This window comes from Nothoprocta perdicaria, unplaced genomic scaffold, assembly GCF_003342845.1.
Source record: "Nothoprocta perdicaria isolate Ctin4 unplaced genomic scaffold, notPer1 scaffold_0, whole genome shotgun sequence".
Classification (NCBI taxonomy): domain Eukaryota; kingdom Metazoa; phylum Chordata; class Aves; order Tinamiformes; family Tinamidae; genus Nothoprocta; species Nothoprocta perdicaria.
This window is the reverse complement of record NW_020454092.1, coordinates 10,897,366-10,915,471: the sequence shown is the minus strand read 5'-3', so window position 1 is coordinate 10,915,471 and position 18,106 is coordinate 10,897,366. Positions and strand designations below refer to the sequence as shown.

Genomic DNA, 18,106 nt, shown 5'->3' with positions numbered 1-18,106 from the left:
AAGAGCAAGACCAGAGAAGCCGTGGCAAAGGCATGCTTTTGCCAGAGAAGAGGCTGTGAATCTGCAAGTCATTCAGGCAGCAAAAACAGTAAAGGGGGGAACAGAAGGAAGATCTGTGACCACCATGCTGGAGTAACTGCTTCCTTCGGGCCCAGTACTTCACCGGTTTGGCTGCAGAGGTGCAGGGTGCCTGTGCGGTGGGTGCAAGGTGCATCCAGGCTGCAGGGTTCCTCCCTTTGCACATGCCATTTCTTTCACTAGGCCTAGAAGGTGGAAAGTCTCCGCAGAGGGGAATGCTTAATCATCGCGGGCTTTCCCGGAGAGGGGTGCGTCCAAAGTACATGCTCAAGTGCCTTCCTGCATCAGGGCTAGGCTCGGGTTGTGCCAAAACCACAACAAAGTGTTTGCTTGCCTCTGGTGCGAGGGATGGCCCCACATTAGTGCTGGGCAGGCTTCAGGGTCGGCTTAGAGGGATGGTTCCTCTGAACTGGAGCACAGCAGTCAGGCACCCAGAGCAGGAGATGGATCTTAACCCCACAGTTCTCAACCTTTTCCATACTGGGAAATCTCAGGGAGAGAGAGAGACAGACACACACACATACACACACACACACAAGGCCCTATCCTGGCAAGACCTAGCCAGAATTCCTTCCCTATTTGGTTATATGGAAAGGAAAAGGTCATTGGGACCATTTCCCCAGCCCAAAGCACTTGGGCATCGCAGGCTTAGGCAACCATTACCTTAAAACATGGGTGAAATACTGGCCCGAAGTCAACTCATCAGCTTCAACGGGGCCATCGTGTCAGCCCGTGGCTTTCTCACCACTGCAGCTGCTCTGATGGAGCCACAGACCGCGCTAGATCAGAGGTCAGGAAATCAGGGTTTTCCAAATTTTCAGAATATTTATCCTCCCATTCAGATTTTTAAAGGAAGATTACTTACTTGCATGTGGGATGCCAGGAAAAAGAAAACAAAAAACAAAGACTGCATTTTATCTTGCATGCAAAAATCCTGCTAAAATGGATACTACAAAAAAAAAAAAAAAAAAAAAAAAAAAAAAGATAACTGAAGTGGAAAACCAAAACCAAAACCAAAACTGCTGCCCCCTCCCTCTCTCGGGAGAGGATGCTCTGGGGGGTGAACAGGATGGGAAGCAGGAGAGCAGCACACAGCTTTCAGATGGCCTTACTCACTTCCACAGAGACTTTGTTCCCCAGAATATCCTTGGATTTACGTGGCCCATTGGCTTCACTTTTGCCACTGCTCTCCTTTTCCGCCCGCTTTCTCATGCGCAGGGTATGCCATGAACATGACTTCCTGTTGTACCAAAAAACGCAGCAATCAAAGGGCAGATCAGAGTAGGAAGGGAGGGTTTGGGAAGGGGGACCAGCGTCCACATTTGCGGGTACTGCAATATCCTAGGAGGTGAAAGCCACTGGCAACGAGCCTGGCTCAGTCTCAGCAATGAGAGTCCAATTAAAAAAAAAAAAATATCAAACCAAACAGGTCTACAAAGCAGATGTTGTGCCACGCTTGCCATTTCAATGCATGGAACGGGAAAGATTTCCATGATGGAAGCAGGCAACTCGGTCATTCAGCTTCAGGGACTTTATCTTATCTTGCATTTGTCACAAACAGATTTTTTTTCTTTTTTTTTTTTTTGGCTAAAAAGGTCAATTCAATTCTCAGACTTGTTGATTAAAAGCAGTGAAACAAATGTAAGTAAAATGAGAAGTCTTAATGGAGAATGCAGCAGAGCAAATGAAAAGATTTAAGAAATTCAAGGTGTTGCTCTCTATATGTTTCTCAGAATATGAAAAACTCAAAAATAGCKACTATATCATTAACTTTCCAAGAGATAAGTAATTTCCTAGAATGACAAGTTCTGCTGTGCCTCTGGAAATCAAGAATTTCCCATTAGCAGAACTTTTTTTCTTTTTTTTTTTTTTGCCAATCTGGTTAATTCAGTCCATSTGTTTTTGGTTATCATCACAGCAGATACGATTTCCAGCACATTTTTCGCTCTTCATTACTGCTCCTATGACCTTACCCTTGGAAAAAAAAATAGACCACGTCAACCTTTTTAAGAGAAAAGCTGTATTGAAAACAGAACTTGCATATCAAAGCAGACATAAAAATTTAGGAAAGAAAGAAAACAGCTTTCAATACTGATTCCATTTGGTTTCAAAAGTGGGGAGGTTAGGGGGTGGGAAAGGGTATGTTGTCTACAGCAGAAAGCTCTCAAAACAGCAGTGTGATGAGCTGGGATCCAGGTTCAAAGCATCTGCCCACCTTTAAGTCATGCAAATTTGATTTGCATGTTTTAAGCCCAATGTTTGGCATGTGTCACGTCTACAGTACCTTGATACATTTTACAAAGCAAGTTGCATGTAATCCAAGGATCACCTGCGATGCCAATAAAACGCAGTATGTTAGCAAGCTAGGACTCAAAGGACGCCCCACAGAGCCAACGCTTCCCCACGATCACTGCGTCCCCTTCCTAGGCACTTTATTTTTAATACTTCTGCACCTGATTGGGAATGTACAACAGGTCAAGTTAGAAAAAGAATAAAAAAGCAAAACTAACAGCCTCCCACACYGCTGAACTGGCTTAGATCAAGTGTTCTTGCGACCAGTGTTTTGTCTGCACTGGAGCAACACGGACAAGGTCACAGCGGTGTTGGGGACAGCTGGCCATGGACAGTCATGTTCATGGAAAAGGAGCACCAGAAGGTCCTGCAGGTCTCAGCAGGCTGGTAGGTCTCTTGTGGGATGTGGTCATTTCTGCAGAAGGTCCAAATGAGATGTGCAGAGCAGGGAAAGTCATCCAGAACTTCAGAACTACTAAATTTCCTTTTAAGTTATGKTAAGAGTCAAGGATGTGGCTGATGGACTCCCCTGACTCTGACCTACCAGAAATAACATGGGACCAAAACTAGTGGATTGACCACGTATTTTGTGTACCATGTTTGTCAACAGAAGAAACTTTTACTACTTGCACTAATAACATGCCAACCTGATCTGGCAGACTAGACAGGGCTAAAGATAACACCTGCATCAAGTCAGTTTTAACTCGTAGGACCCAAGATTAGAGACCTCCTTCAAGCATCTCATTGGTTTCTGGGTTGGCTTTAGCTGCTCGAGTCTGAAGACATGAATCAAGTCTTCAAATCTCGCTGAAGGAGCAAGAAAGAGAGAAGTGCAAACGTGTGTATCTCCTGACTCTGGTGTGCTCTCCTGGCCACGGCCCCTATGGTTATGTTGCAGAACTTAGTCTTTCCTGGGAGTCTGGTGCTGTACGTGAATGCAAAGACACACGTTGCCATGTGAGGGCTGGGAAGGAACATGGGAATAACTGGGGCATGCTGTCAAGAAATGCTAAGCAATTCCTTGGGTTTAATAGAGAATTCCTGGGAGTATTCACCAGATTGCTGACAAGTAAAGTCATCATTTTTCACAACTGAACCTTCAGCAGAGATCAAGTTATTATTTTTAGTGAATCTGTAACAATATTCCTTCATTTTCAAATCTCTACTTCAATGGACTCATGTACGTAACAATTTGTAGCAAATGTCACGCAGTACTATCTAGTCATTTTAAATATCAAAAGAAATCAACAGGTATTACTAAAAAGAGGTTTGTACCTTCTGTATTTAATACCAAAAAACACTTTCTTGCATTAGTCATTTCAAACTGACAAATTTCTAAAAATCAGAAAAGAAAAATATATATCCACACATTTGTTAAATAAGCAACAAAATGTTATAAACAAAAAAGAAAACAAAACAAAAAAAAAGGATCAAACTAGTTCTTTTACCTCATTAAAACATGCTCATGGTGAAAATTTATTTTACATATTTAAAATAGTACATTTAAAATTAGTTACATTACAGGTACAATGATGAACATTGCGACTATCCATTATATTGCACAACCTGACTTCATCAATATGAGTTTGTTTCCTTTCCTTTTTTTTTTTTTTTTTAAATAGTGCAAAATACTTTATACAGGAATGTACTTGGATGGGGGGCTTGCAAACAAAAAGGTATTTTACAAAAGTTACTGCAAACAGAAAAAAGAAAACGAACAAAACAAAATTAAAAAAAAAAGAAAAGATACAAGCTGTACAAGGAAATTGCCATAGACAACAAAATCTCTACTCCTTGAGAAGTGAACCTCAGTCCAACACAGGCCTGTTTTCTTTTTCTASATGTTGTTGTTATAACCAATATATAGATTAGTAACTTAATACAACATAAATAGAAGTCCAGTCCAAGCAGGTCCATGTTGGTGTAAAATGGTGTAAGGTAATGCATGCCTTTAACTCTCTATGGTTTTATTTCTTGCCAAAGTATAAACAAAACCCCACAAAAGGAAAATAACCCAAACCCGAGCGATCCAACACGGCTGCCTGATGCTGCCGCTTGACCACTCGGTTTGTTCCAATGGCACTGTAGATAAAAAAACAGCAGATTTCCCTACCATTTGGGTTTGTTTATTATTTCCTTTCCTCAGAAAATCCACATAGTGCTCCCAGCGAAGCCAATGGGCACTTACTTGATGCTTCCGTCGCTACTATCTGTAGTGGATTTAGTGAGGGGAGCCAAGATACTGCCGGGGATCCATCCTTCAGCAGCTGGCGAGTGGTCGCTCGCAGGCTGGTACACCAGGAACATGTTCTGCTGGTTGATGGCAAGGATCTGAACCACCTCTCCTTGGTTCACACAGATCTCATCCTCCTTCAGTGCATAGTAATCTTTAATCACCACCATGGAAGAGGTCCCATTGCACCCTCCCAAATCAGTCTGCAAAAACGAACAGAAACCTGGTGAGCAGGTGGAGCTGAGGGGCCCACCTTTTCAAACAGCATTCATGACTTTCCATCCSCAGCTTAGTTTTACTATGAAACACTCAGTTCATATGAGAACTTGTTTCAGTAGTGAATGCTCTAAAAATACCCACCAAATAAAAATAAATAAAATAAATAAAAATGCCCACCAAATAACTATCTGTACCAAGCCAAATGGAGGGGAAGACCAGTGAAGGATTACTTTGGAAGGTGAATTAATACTCACGCATTTCATGACACTAAATACAGGTCATACTTTGGTCAGCTGCAGCCAGCAGCAGAGTCCAAATGCCACTGACAGCTCCTGGCTCTTGGGTGAGCTATGGGAATCGTGCCTGGTACTCTGCACATGCATCCAAAATATAACCTACAACTGGCACCCTCTCAGATGTTAAACATGAGAAGGTCTAGGCACCTCCAAACCGGCAGGAGACATGTTCAGAACTGGGTGGTTAAGGGATACTGTAGAAATTGGAATWTTATCGGTGCCAATACTGCAAATGGTGGCTCTGTTCAGCAGGCCTGCAAACACAGCAGCAGCGGACACTCCAATGCGAGGCTCTGGTTTCCCAGAGGAAATACTGCCTGTCAGGAGGCCAGAGCTTTTCAGGACACCATTTAACTTCAAATCACAGTATGTTGGGCTGGTTAGCTGGCAGTTAAAGGTAACACCACTGATCACCCCTCAGATGGGCTATGAGACAACTCTTCCTCAGGTAAGTCCAGTACCTTGCTTTGCTCGTACTTGTCTCCGGGCTGTGAGTGCTCATACCCTGTGCTGCCGTTGGAGGTAGATATCTTCAGGGGTGGGAGAGAGGTGTTACGGCTTGTAGCCTTCAAAGGCTTCTCGGACCCTACTGGAACAGCAGAATAGGGTCTGCTGTTGGGCTGAGGGACCCTGCCGGCCTGGGGCCTCAGCACTGCAGAGCTGCTCTCCTTGCGTTGGTACTCTATGGGCGACTGCAGCGCTGCAAGAGAGGGAGAGAATTAGCGACGTGCTGCTGATGGCACCGCGCAGGGACGCGGAGAGCGCCAGCTGTGTCCAGCCACAAGGGGCACTTCGGTGGSCAAACAAGCAGGAAGCACAAGGTGCCACCTCTGGGCACACACAGCTGTGTTCTCGGTGCTCCCACCAGGCCAGGACACAYGCACTGCCCATGAGGTGAGCGCGGCGCCCCATGCTGCTGCAGGCACAGCTTCTCCAATCAGGACAGTGGGAAAACATTGGGTCCTATTCCCATACATATTCCTAACGTACATAACTGCACTCACTGTCTTTGAAACAGCACCATTGAAGCAYCATAAAAAAGCACCATAAAGTCATCCCGTAATAAAAACGAAAGCCTGACTGGAAGTGCCACACCTCATTTACAGTCAATTTTGCTACCATCAGAAATCACAGATCAAAACTCATAAATCTCATCTGTGTATTCCCAAGAGAGCATGACTAGCAAATTCTTTTCAAACGTGATGCATCAGAACTTGGCTCTCTAGGCACTTCCCATGTTAACTACTTTGGTTCAGGGAGAGTGCTGGAAATGATCAGCAGGTGAGGGAGCATAGATGGCACAAAGCCCATTAATCCCAGCAGCCTCGACCTCTCCAGAAAACACCCTGTTCCACGTTACTGTCACAAGCTACATCAAATGGCTTCAAAAAGCCTTTAAAAAAAGGCTGGCCAAGTAAAAAAAAGTATTTCTTAGTCAGGGAGAGACAGAGAGCTGACATGGGGTAAGGGAAGGATAAAAATTCCAGAAAGGGAAGMAGAAATTTCTATGTCTGGAAGGGAAGTGCTGAGGGCTGGGAAAGGAACCCGTTTGCCGGGGTCAGACTACCCTCCCCAGATCTACGGGCTGTTGTTTGCATGCCACGTGGCTTTACTGGGTGATTTATAGCAATTAATACTGTGTACACGCACCAGACTAACTGGAATGCAGAGACCAGTCTCGCAACAGCAGCCGGAGGACGTAATGTCACAGCACCGGCCCAGCGAGGGAACCACAAGAGAAGGAATGTCTTCCCCAAGAGGAGGAAAAGGGAAGACAAACAAGGGCCTCAGCACCACACAACTGCATTCCCCTTCCAGGGAAAGGGAGGAAGCAAGAAATCACTTAATGCCAAGAAAGAGAGAGCAAACAAATCAGGGAGAATCCCAGATCACCATTTTTTTTCAAAAGGACCCTCTGTTTCCACACAGACCTGTAGCAGCTGGGCTATACTTGGCTCAAAAACCAAAGCAGTGGTCACTGCTCCCTCTTACACCCCAGTATAGGAGTAGCACTAGTAATGTATGAGTAGCACCAGTAATTTGTACTACAGCGACCTCCTGCTTCCCTCTCTCACCACAGCCGCAGCTGGACCTGGGCTGGTTGTGTTGCACCTCACTCGTGGACAAGGAAGCTTGGGGAAATCTTTGACAGTGACCCATTTTTCGAGTATATCCAGTGCATTAAGCTGCGAGGTCTTTAGCACTAAGTCCAAATAAATATTTATCTGTCTCAAAACAATCTACCCTGTTCAGCACTTTCAAAYGGCAATTAGTTGAGTGTCCACTTGTGGCTACTAATTCCACAGTTAACTCTTACCGTGGGGTTAGCTCCTGTCTTCAACTGTGGGCATTTGTAAGGGCCTCTGGCACAAAATCCATGCCCGCACACTCTGTCTCTCTCAAATCTACATCCCAAAATCTCAACCCACCCCAGGAAAACATCATAAGAAAAAAGTTACAAACACTGTATGAAATATATCCATGATGGACATATTGCCTTTACAGAGAGCTTCTTAGAGGCAAAAGAGAGAACAGCTACTCCAGCCTGTCACTTGGAGCACAGATCTTTCCTAAGARCAACAGTTTTTGCTTTTTTGCAGCAAGTCAAACCCTTAGGAGCCATATATGCAATCGCTGTGTTTTGTACACAGAGTCCTACTCTTCAGGGCTTCCACGTTGAGGACAAAAATCAGAGCAGAGACAGCTTGGGCAAGAACTCACGGGGGATACTTTGTTATTAAGTTTACACAGCATTGGCTCAGTGTGGATTTAATATGATTTTAAAGACAGAAAACATCCGCTTTAATGAAATGCAAAGCTAAAGAACATACTTGAAGATTAGTCAGCCTCAACGAGATTACATCCTAAAAGCCACTTAAATTGTTCTGGGCTGGACAGGCTCTACTCGATATAATATCATTTTCTTGGATCTTATTTATAGGTTTAAAGTAAATCCTTAAGCCTATGTTTTAATATAAATCTATTTTTACTTCTAGCTTTAGAGATACTGGAGATTATGTTCCTAACCCATCAAATTCCACGCTGGCCTCACAAAAGGACAGGCTAAATAGAGGCTGTGAAGAGGCATCAGGAGGGAAAGGGACTCACAGGGCAGTAAGTACTGGGAAGAAAGGAACAAATATATTAAAAATAAACTAATTATGTGGAAGGGACACAAAACCACTGCATAGTGTCTGTGCAACTCTCACTAAGTTTAAAAAATCTTCTGTAGCTAATAATTATTGGAATTTATTTTTGTTGGGATGAGGCAGCATTCAAAGCTGTCTGTACTGACACAGATCAGGTGAGCTGTGATACCCTGACTGGACTGCTCTTTGATGGAGGACTCACACTGCTCATCTCTTTCGAGAACCCTTTTATGAGCTTTAGGAGCACCTTTCACCTCAAGACATGAAAATCAAGTATCGAATTTGGACCCTTTCTGGAGAAAAATTCCCCTTTTCAACTCAGCCACAGTTTTTGAACGGTCCCAAACAATCTTTTTCGCCTGTRATACTTCCCCATGTAGCTTTTTAAAAGTATAGCTAAGTTAAATTAAGATTTTGAAACAGCTACAGAAAGCCCTACATAGAAGAAAAGACAATTGTTGTGAATCATGTGAAGTGTGAAAGACTCTCTTCAGATTTTGCAGCCAAAAAACCCACAAAACAAAAATACAAACACCCAAGTACAAAAGCTACCATGTTGTGCAAATCCATTTCAATATAGATGATGTATTAGGTTTTTATAAAAAGAAGTCTTTCTAATGTAAGCTCAAAGTTTTTTAAAAAGAAGCTATTTTGAAATGAATAGCACAGAACAATTTTGGAAGCTTCCAAAGAAATAACCTACTTCCAAACAAGTCAAAAAGAAAAAAACCCTATTTGAAGTTTTTCTTTTTTTCCTTTAGTCCTCTTTCCTCCTTTTTCCTTCACTCAGTAAGTTAGAACAGGCTAAAATTATTAAGTGAATATGAGCTACCTGCCTTTTCAAAAATCAAACTTGTAACGAATGTTCTTCTTTTAAATAAGCACAGATTTAATGTTATTCCTACACCAAAGTTAAAAATTTGCAAAGGAACCTATTCATTCACAACTCCTAGGTTTACTGGGAAAATCATCCCGGACATTTCCTTGTCCCCTCTCTCGTTTTCTGCCAAAAGCAGCAGCTGCCCAGAGGAGTCTGGATCTGAAAAGAGATAGATGACTGGGCAGCCTTCATCCCACCTCATGTCCTCAGCCATGGCGCAGGGTGACCTTAAATAAGGTGTTTCTGGGGAAAAGGCTTGTTCTGACCAAGTGGCAGATACTGTCTAAACACAATGGTAACTTGGCTTCAATGCAGTCCTGCAAAGGGATTAAATTAACAGGATTTAAATTTAAAGAAAGCACCAGGTGGTACTGCTTGCAAATCCCAGTGTTTTTAAAGGACCTTGCACAAAAAGACTGCCACAAGACGCYGCTGAAGCAAGGGACTGGAGACCTGAACATGAATCTGGCTGATATACAAGGCCAAGCACCCAGCAACCTGCATTTAAGTAGAGAGCTGCAAAAAACAGGCCACAAGACACYGCCAACAGAGCCAGGCCAGAGCATCCCATGGTCTCTGATAGAAGACAGGGCTCCACCAGCTCCAGCACAGCCTTCCTGGCCTCTCTCCCCTCCTGTTTTSCTTTCCAGACCCAGCATGCAGGCTCCTTTGCACAGTGGCAGGGAGCTGGCCTTTTTTTAAAGCCTAAATGTAACTTAGAAATACTCTTTCACATGGATTTTGTGGATACCACTCGGCCTGGTGCTTAATGGCAGGGACATCAAGGTYGAGCTTTCTCTTAGGGATTTTCCTGAGGAAAAAGAGGTTGCTGCATGATTTTTTTTTTTTTTCCACAGAAAGGGACCAAAGTTGCAAAGACTCTAAGCACTTATCGGTGTCACCGTTTGGGGCTCAGTGCAATGACTGTACATACCATTTAGGAAATCTCTTTGGGTGTCCAGGACCTGGTTGATGTCCTGTACCCAAGCTTGCTGAATTTCTGGATTAGCAGCCTGTAAAATGAATCTCTCTGATGTTTCCCGGTTCATTAGAGCAAACTTGCAGGGATCATTGTCCACATTTTCTTCAATGATTAAGTAATTCATCTGCAATAAATCAAATTAAGCATGTGTTACTCAGCATTACTCAAGACCCAAAATAAAATTGCTGTGCAAAGTTCCTGAAAACAATTAATTGAATTTCCTACCAGACTGTCAGCTTGCAGTCAGAAGAACTTGCCTCATCTAGATTTAGGCTGATAAATTTTAAGCCTAAATATGATGCTTAACAAAGCTGTGACAGATGTACYAGACAGCCATATGCCTTGTGTTGAATTACAACTTCTATTTTAAGGTAACATAAGCCACCATGGGAAAGAAATTCCCAGTTATTAGAACACTTTTAAAATGGAATGGACACATGGATACATGAAAAAAAAAAGAAAAAAAAGGACAATTCCTCACTGATGCTCTAAAAGATTTTTTATTTCCAGCAGATGATACTGTCATCTATGTACAACCACTTCACTTCCCTGTGGTGACGATACTCTTCCTGGAAATCTCCTGTACAGAGACTTCATCTACTGTCCTGTGTAGGACAGTTATCCTTGTCCTTGTGGGGCTTCTCTTTAAGAGTGCTCATTACTGGCTTCTCTTGAGTTATTCACAATTATGACAGCAAGAGAGATGAGCTGAGCAAACATCTGCCATGTAAACTTTCCAATTCCATCATCTTTCACTTTTCTGCTTTAAGCAGGCAGTTTAGCATGCCTGACAAGGAGGAGCTGTCTTACAGGCTAGCAAGTGAAATCCCCACCCCTGAGACCTCAGGAAGAGTTAGCAGAATGCAGGTAAAACTAAAAGGGAGATGGTGGGAGGGTGGACAGGGAGAGGTTCTTCATGACAGAGGCAGACAGCTCCAAAGATTGAGGGGTTTTGAAAGCCTAACAGGTGTCCAGCTGAGATGCCTTCAAGAAAAAATATGCTATTTCTGCATATTATCTCCTTACAAAGAGTTCTTTGTTAATGTAGGACATTCTGATAAAGCTTCTGTCAGTCCTCAGAGAAAAACAGTTGTGAACCTTGTCTCCTTGATAGACGAGAGTGGCTGCATTTGAACTTCACTCACATGAACTTCTGCCACTAATAAAGAGGCCTTAGTCCTCAGCTATGTCTTTTTGCACAGAAGAAACAAATGGGACCAAAGGTGCTGGGCAGGTCCTTCAGTGACGTGGGAGGATATGATGAGCAGTGAAACATCCCTCCGATCTCAGGGAGTGTCTCCCAGAGAGGTGGACAACCATGGCTGCAGATGATGTCAAAGAGCTGCCACAAGATGGCTAGATAGGTCCTGATCACTGCTGCAACGGTGCTCTCAGCTTGCCCAGCTGCATCTTGTCATGACTCAAACTAGGTCAATGAAATTTGCTCCTACAGCTGACAAGTAAAGTTGCCTCAACCTCTTCTTGTATTCAGACCAGATGCAATCTTGCAATAGTTTTAGGCTGSGATAGGAAAGGCCAGGAGACAGGGCAGCCTGTTTGCGTGACATCTCTGCAAACCTGTCTCTCACTAGGGAATCATCCAGCTGAGGAGGAGGCTTTGGGCAAGGTGACGATTCCCACAGTGGCTGAGAGGACAGCAGGGAAGAGGTCACACAGGGGAAAAATCCAGCTCCACCGTGAGGCAGATTTCATCTCTGTGGGAGGGCTCGACCAAACTGCAAAGCAAGTGGGAAGCTCAAAGGCCGGGGTGGGAGGAAGAGTTCAGATGCTGAACACCAGGTGGGGACATGCACGTGGACCCACACACAGTCCCACACCCGGCACAGGCTCTCAAAGGAGAACAAGCAGCTTGCCCAATACATGAGAAGAGGGATTGCAAAATTGTCACCCCCAACAATGTTAAAGTAACTCAGGCAGTAAGAAAGGCAGTGCTTTCATACGCTGCTTAACTAAGAAAAGCAACTCGTACCCTCGAGGCAAGCTAATTTTACTGAGATTAGAAGAGATTTATTTTTCTCTCTTTGTCTACAACATACAATTCAGGAATTGTTTCCTACAGACAAAAGACTCACTGTTATATATACAATAAACTGAAGTAGAAATGATTCAAGCTATTTTAATCTCCTAATTTAATCATTATTTAAATTAGCAATAAGAAAAAGTTAAAGCTACTCATCTAAACTGAGGTTATTTTTGCTCTGTAGACTTTAGGTTTTTCCCTTACAGTTTTTTATTTGGTTAAACATACTGACTTGCAAGATCTGCAGTAAATGCTGGGGTTTCTGCTGGTCAAGATAGCTTCACTTCAGTTAACATATAACTTACTGTAACTTTTTTTCTCTTCTATATGGTACAGTTGGATTGTATCACTTGATACTGTTTTCTACTTTGTACTACTGTATCACTTAAAATACAGAGCMAACACAATGCATCCGCTCAGTCCTCCTTCTAACCTGTATCTTTGGGATGTGTAGGGGGGAAGTATGACTGGTTTTGCAGATCTGAAAGATCAAGACATTCAAGTAAACCACAATTTTGTCCTTTCTGCAGCTGCAGCAAAGGTTCTTCTACCAAAAGGTTTAGCATTCAGTCACCTTCAACACCACTTCAGGAGTTGATTTTCCGTTTRTTAAACCAAGCTACTTCCAGCCCCAATCCCCCTCCCTGGAAAGACTATTTTAAAAYAGAATTAATGCTTAAAACTTTCTTCATTTATTGTTTATCTTATTTTATAATTCCTCTTATCTAAACATCTACTACTATGTATACTTTTGGAAATAGTTCGGTCTTCTTGCAACATTCACATTGGTACTAGGCATCTTCCCCCCACTACAGAGAATATATCCAGTAATGTAAGGTACAGGCTTAGTAGTCACTTACAACGGGCGTAAAATAAGCTTTTTGGGTGTTATACCATCCCCCAACTTTCAGATTCAAAAGCAGCCAGTGTACTCTGAATTTTGCAAGCTTCTAAGCAGTATCTATCTCATTCAGAGCTACAAGCGAGAGAGGACCTGTCCTGGCTGTGCTTCCTGAAAAGATCACCCAGCAAATTTAGATACACAGTGGTTTATTTAGAGATACTGGTCTTAAAAGGCTTCCAATCCACTGAAATGTAACTGCAAATGCTCTTGGCAGATGATTGCCCACCTCTAATAAGACTGACCAATCTCATGGCTAGCAAATGGATATGCTTGCCTTATCTGACCATCAAACAAGAACCGTCTCTCATTCTATTTCTTACCTTTATGTTTTTCTTAAACATGTATCCTGGTGTTAAAGAGCCTTTCCTCAGCAGTTCGCTGAAGATAACTATTTGCTCAAAGAGAAAAACCCTACGCTCCTTTGGCCGAGACTGAACTCCAGAATCCTGCTCCGTTACRTAGAAGGTATCTTGCTGCAGCAGCTTTCCTTGAGCTGTCAGCTTGCCCTGAGAAGCAGACAAAACATCAGCATTGTAACACCTGACCCAGCATGGCCCCATGAGACATTCTGCTAAGTTTCACCCATTTCAAGTTTTCCAGACTGCACGGAGTTCACATGCAACATATTCTCTCTAATTTAACAAAGCAGAAATCTTTTAACTTAAGAGTACAGTTTGAAAAAAGTAGCACAGGTTTTCTTTATTCTTATAGCCACTAGATGTGCTCGCAAAACGGTAAGCAACAGGTCTCATGCAGACTGTTTTTACACTTAGGTTCAAATACTGTTCCCATGAATGTGGTTCGTGTTTCTCTAGTGCCTTAAACCCTCTCCAGTCATGAGKCCTCTCTACCTCTCCACAACAGTGGTCAACGGCACAACTCTGAGGACACAAAMCAGGATCTACTTGCTTGCAGCAACACTGTGATGCTAAGGGTGATAAGACACACCTGAATTCCCTTTGGAACTACCAGGACTGCTACAGTCTACCCTGGCTTGGTTGCAAACCACAAGTTATAACCAGCATGGTTGCTCAGAAGTGCCCTCCTGGAGGTGACCAAACTCGGAGCGAGCTCTTCACTCACTGATGCCAGGTCATCTTTCTAACGGGCAGAGCAGTTTGGGGTTCAAGATTTRTTTTGCTCTGGCAGGAGACATAAGTCATCTAATTGAAGCTTGCAGAAGCTTTTACTGGCCTCACATCTTGAAGAAACAATAGGTGGATTGTTGCAACTTCACAATGACTGGTATATTCTCCCCCCACCTTAAATACCACACCAAAACATGCAGGTCACCACTGGAGAAGAACAAAGCACTAAATAAACTGCCTGGAGTAGGGCAGATTATAGAAATGATCATCGAAAGACAAAACACCTTTCTGAGCCTGCAGATGTTATCGGAAGCAGGACACAAACACATACCACATACCTCAAAGCCTTGGAGACGGCCCAGGTTCATCATGTCATTGCAGCGTTTTGGTACAAGGCACATTAATTCAACTGCTTTCTGTTAAGCAAGAAGAGTGTTGGAATGTTAGAGAAAAATTCACAGTGGCTCTAAAAACAAGGTATCAAATGATAAATTTCAACAGCTTGATCACTGCTAGAAGTTATTCACGGTGTGGTCCTCATGCACCGAAGATTTATAGTTACATCTGAAAGAAGACTGTTGACTGGACCTCAGTTCTTTTACTTCTGTCTTAAGCTGAAGAGAAATAGGAAATTTATCCTGTGAGCAGGATCTTAAATTAYTGCCAAAGGAACACTGGGGATCTAATTTTTCCACATAAAATTCCATTGAATTATGTAGCAGTACTGTCCAGGACGTGAAAACATACCTCTATATCGGAGCACTCCAGACCAGCTTTTTCACTGTACCTCAGGAAATCCTATAGAAAAGATGAAAGTTTACAGAAATACAAAACACAAGATGCCAATTTTAAAAAGAAAAGACATTTTTAGCAGGTTTTTATGGGGAAGAACTTGATAATATTAATAAATTCATCTTCAGAGGTTGCTTAATCTCATAAGCATTTTATAAATGCAGAAAAGGGAGGTAGAAGGTTGCTGAAAAGAGCACAGAGAAAGACAAAGCTGGGCTTAGCCCTTGGGAATGCTGAGGTGGTCCCTCAAGCCACAAGACCACACACACAGGAAGGGATTTTTCTTTTCCTTTGGCACGTCAGGCCACATGCCACTGTCTCTTTGTCTCTAGAGGTTATGTTTCAGACATGCCTGATTTTAGGTACTGGCTTGAGCCCCCATGGCTGAAATTTCAGAAATGAGGAGCATTTGCCATTGTGAATAGAGTTAGCAGAAGGCAGAGCAGGCAGAATACTTGGAAGAAAAACTACCATGGACTCTCCAAATTTTTAGACACTAAAATTATCTGGATATAAGTTTCTCATGCTAGTTTGGAAAACATGAAAGATATTCAGAAATTGAGGCTATACTGTTTATTAGAAGCATATGTCTCCATTCAGCACTAAAGAATGGCTTTATTAACATTCTATGTGTCTTTACTGCACTTTTTAAAAATTGAGCAAAAGCTTGCTCTGCAATTTCAGAGGAGAAAAAGATCTATTTGAGGTTTACCTTTTCATAAAGATATCCTATCGATAATTATACTTGCACAGATATGGCCCTTCTGCTCTCTGGACATCTTTCATTGCAGACCAATGTATAAAATGACTCCTCTTTCCTCTCAATTTGACGAAGTCACTCTTTAATTAAAACCAAGACTGATTCACAAAAGCAGTATGTAATGCAAGATGCAGACCATAGTTTAGTCCAAACTGCACCTTTCCACTCACCTTGAGAAGAAGTTGATACTTGGTTATTCTTTGAATAGGTTTGATCAGAAAGTCACTGATGGTTAGCCGTTGGTTTATTTCCTGTTGAACCTCCTAAAAACATGGAAGATTAAAAGCAGTCTTAAATAACTTCAGAGTAAGACAGAAAACATGATACAGTATCTCAGCAGATGCTTATTCCTACAGAAAGTTAGTCTGTTCTTAATCTTCTCTGCAAGAAGGAATTTTAGAGGATTTAAAAATCTGGCATATCCTATTTAGGCAAAGACTGGATAAAAGTCATGACCGAGCTGGAAGACGTTCTGAAGCACAGGATTCTTTCCCACTTTGAGCTAACYGAGCAGGGCTGCAAGATCTGGAGGCTGCTCTTCCCACTACAGCGGGGATTTTCTCACAAACAAATCCTGCATAGCCTGCCTCGTCCCCTTGGGTGAAATGAAACATCTTTTCCTYGTTAAACTATTTCTTTCACAGTTATATCTAAATGTGCTTAGTCCCAAAGATTTCTTAAGATGGGGGAATTTATGAGAGGCGCCACCCGGCTCCACCAACTTTTCCCTCTTGCCCCTGTTTAGAGACTAAAAATTAAAGAGACTCTTTTATTTTGGATACAAATCAATGCAGTTGTGGCACTTTAAAGGGTAGGGATACTCAGTACTAATTACATCCAATTAGAAATTAACAACATGAGAATTTGAGAGAAATGGAAGAACCTTTTTTCCCCCCCATATGTTAGTCTTCAGCAGCATGCACAGCATCAAAACCTTCTAGAGTTTGTTTTAGACCAACAGCATAGGTTAGGTCAGAGCACAAGCTACTCGATTAGGACTCACAGCTCTAAGTAGAAATAATGTATAATATAAATTTGCTTACCTCAAAATATGCCTCATACTCAGCTACTATATATTCAGAGCGTGGCTTGTTCTGGCAATACACCACATACATGTGTAACCGCCGCTCCTGTGGAAGCGAGATGCACAGCAGCCTGGTGAGATACTTGCTACCCTTCTGTTCTGCTATTAAAACCTGGCAGAAAAATGCTAAGATTTTCTGCCTCATCTCCTTTATTTTCGGTTTACTCAGAGATGTGGCATGCAGAAGGAGGAAAATAAACTCATCACCAGTTCTAGCCTCCAGTCTTCCACCTTATTTTCATAAAAGGAGGATCCCACAGGGACAGCCAGTTAACCAAAAGATGTCCTTCCCACACTGCAAAGTCTGGAGTTTGCTATAGGGTTATACTCTGGCTAACATCACAAGACCATGTCAGTCACAGCAGCTGGCAATCACTATATTATCACAGATATCCATGGCCACCAGCAAAATTTCCCCAAAATAAGAAGTTTGCATGAAGACAGTGATGTTTTAGGGAAATCCAGCTCCTTATTGAAGATACTTAACTCCAAGGCTATTCTGTGTTTAAATTAAGTYGTAGAAGTAGCAAGCTAACACAAGCAGGTATTTCCAGGAAGGAGCCATCACAGCCTAAAGGCACTTACAGTAGAGACTGGTAACAAGGTAAAACTTACATGCTTAATAAAAAGCTGTGCTAAACGGTCAGGTTCTTGAAGACATTTTTCCAGTTCTGCCAGGAAAAAGCTAAAAGGAAGAATATTGACATTTCAGAAAACTTCTTTAGATCATTCCAGCTGCAAGCTAGTCATCCCTCCAAAATACATGGATGCAATTTTACTGTTGGAATTCAATAATAAATRAAATGGCAAGCTTGGCTTCAGCCCCTAATGGCAGCTTTTCTAAAACAAAAGATGAGAGCTCCTAGCTTTTTTGCTATTACGCCATCGTGGTTTCAATTTTTACAAAATTATTGTCTTCTTGCAAGAGCTGAAATCTCCCACTGAAAACTAAAGCAAAACTTCACCATACACCAAAACACTTGTGAAAACTCYGCTGAAACTTTACCAGGAGTTTTCAATTGCTTGAGCAGATTTGAAAGACTGATTATCACGAAAGAGCCAAAAGTTTCTACTCAAAGAAGCAATCCAGATCTTTTTGCAGGCAGCCCGAATTGCAGAGTATTTCTGAATGGCAGAGTTGAAGTGATGGCCACATGATTCATAAGCAAGACAGTGCTGTTCATATGGCTACAGTGAAAATGACCCAGGGCTTGAAATAAGCCTCTTATTTCCAGCTGCTTTTCAAAAGCTACTTTTACTGAATGAGATGTTACAAGAAGAGAATTCTGAACTAGAGAGTCAAAAGCC

At 42.4% G+C, this 18,106-nt stretch overlaps 1 protein-coding gene across 1 annotated transcript in view; it reads right to left on the bottom strand.

Moving 5' to 3' along the window:
- Window positions 1-18,106, bottom strand: part of KALRN (kalirin RhoGEF kinase) — a 464,489-nt gene that overhangs the window by 18,862 nt on the left and 427,521 nt on the right. Inside the window, exons 42-51 of the mRNA XM_026054352.1 lie at window positions 17,414-17,483; window positions 16,758-16,844; window positions 15,885-15,977; window positions 14,910-14,960; window positions 14,501-14,578; window positions 13,395-13,580; window positions 10,082-10,253; window positions 5,580-5,818; window positions 4,559-4,806; window positions 1,195-1,318 (exon numbers count right to left, since the gene is read on the bottom strand). Coding sequence (XP_025910137.1) covers window positions 1,195-1,318; window positions 4,559-4,806; window positions 5,580-5,818; window positions 10,082-10,253; window positions 13,395-13,580; window positions 14,501-14,578; window positions 14,910-14,960; window positions 15,885-15,977; window positions 16,758-16,844; window positions 17,414-17,483 — 1,348 coding nt within the window. The remainder of the gene's footprint in view (window positions 1-1,194; window positions 1,319-4,558; window positions 4,807-5,579; window positions 5,819-10,081; window positions 10,254-13,394; window positions 13,581-14,500; window positions 14,579-14,909; window positions 14,961-15,884; window positions 15,978-16,757; window positions 16,845-17,413; window positions 17,484-18,106) is intronic.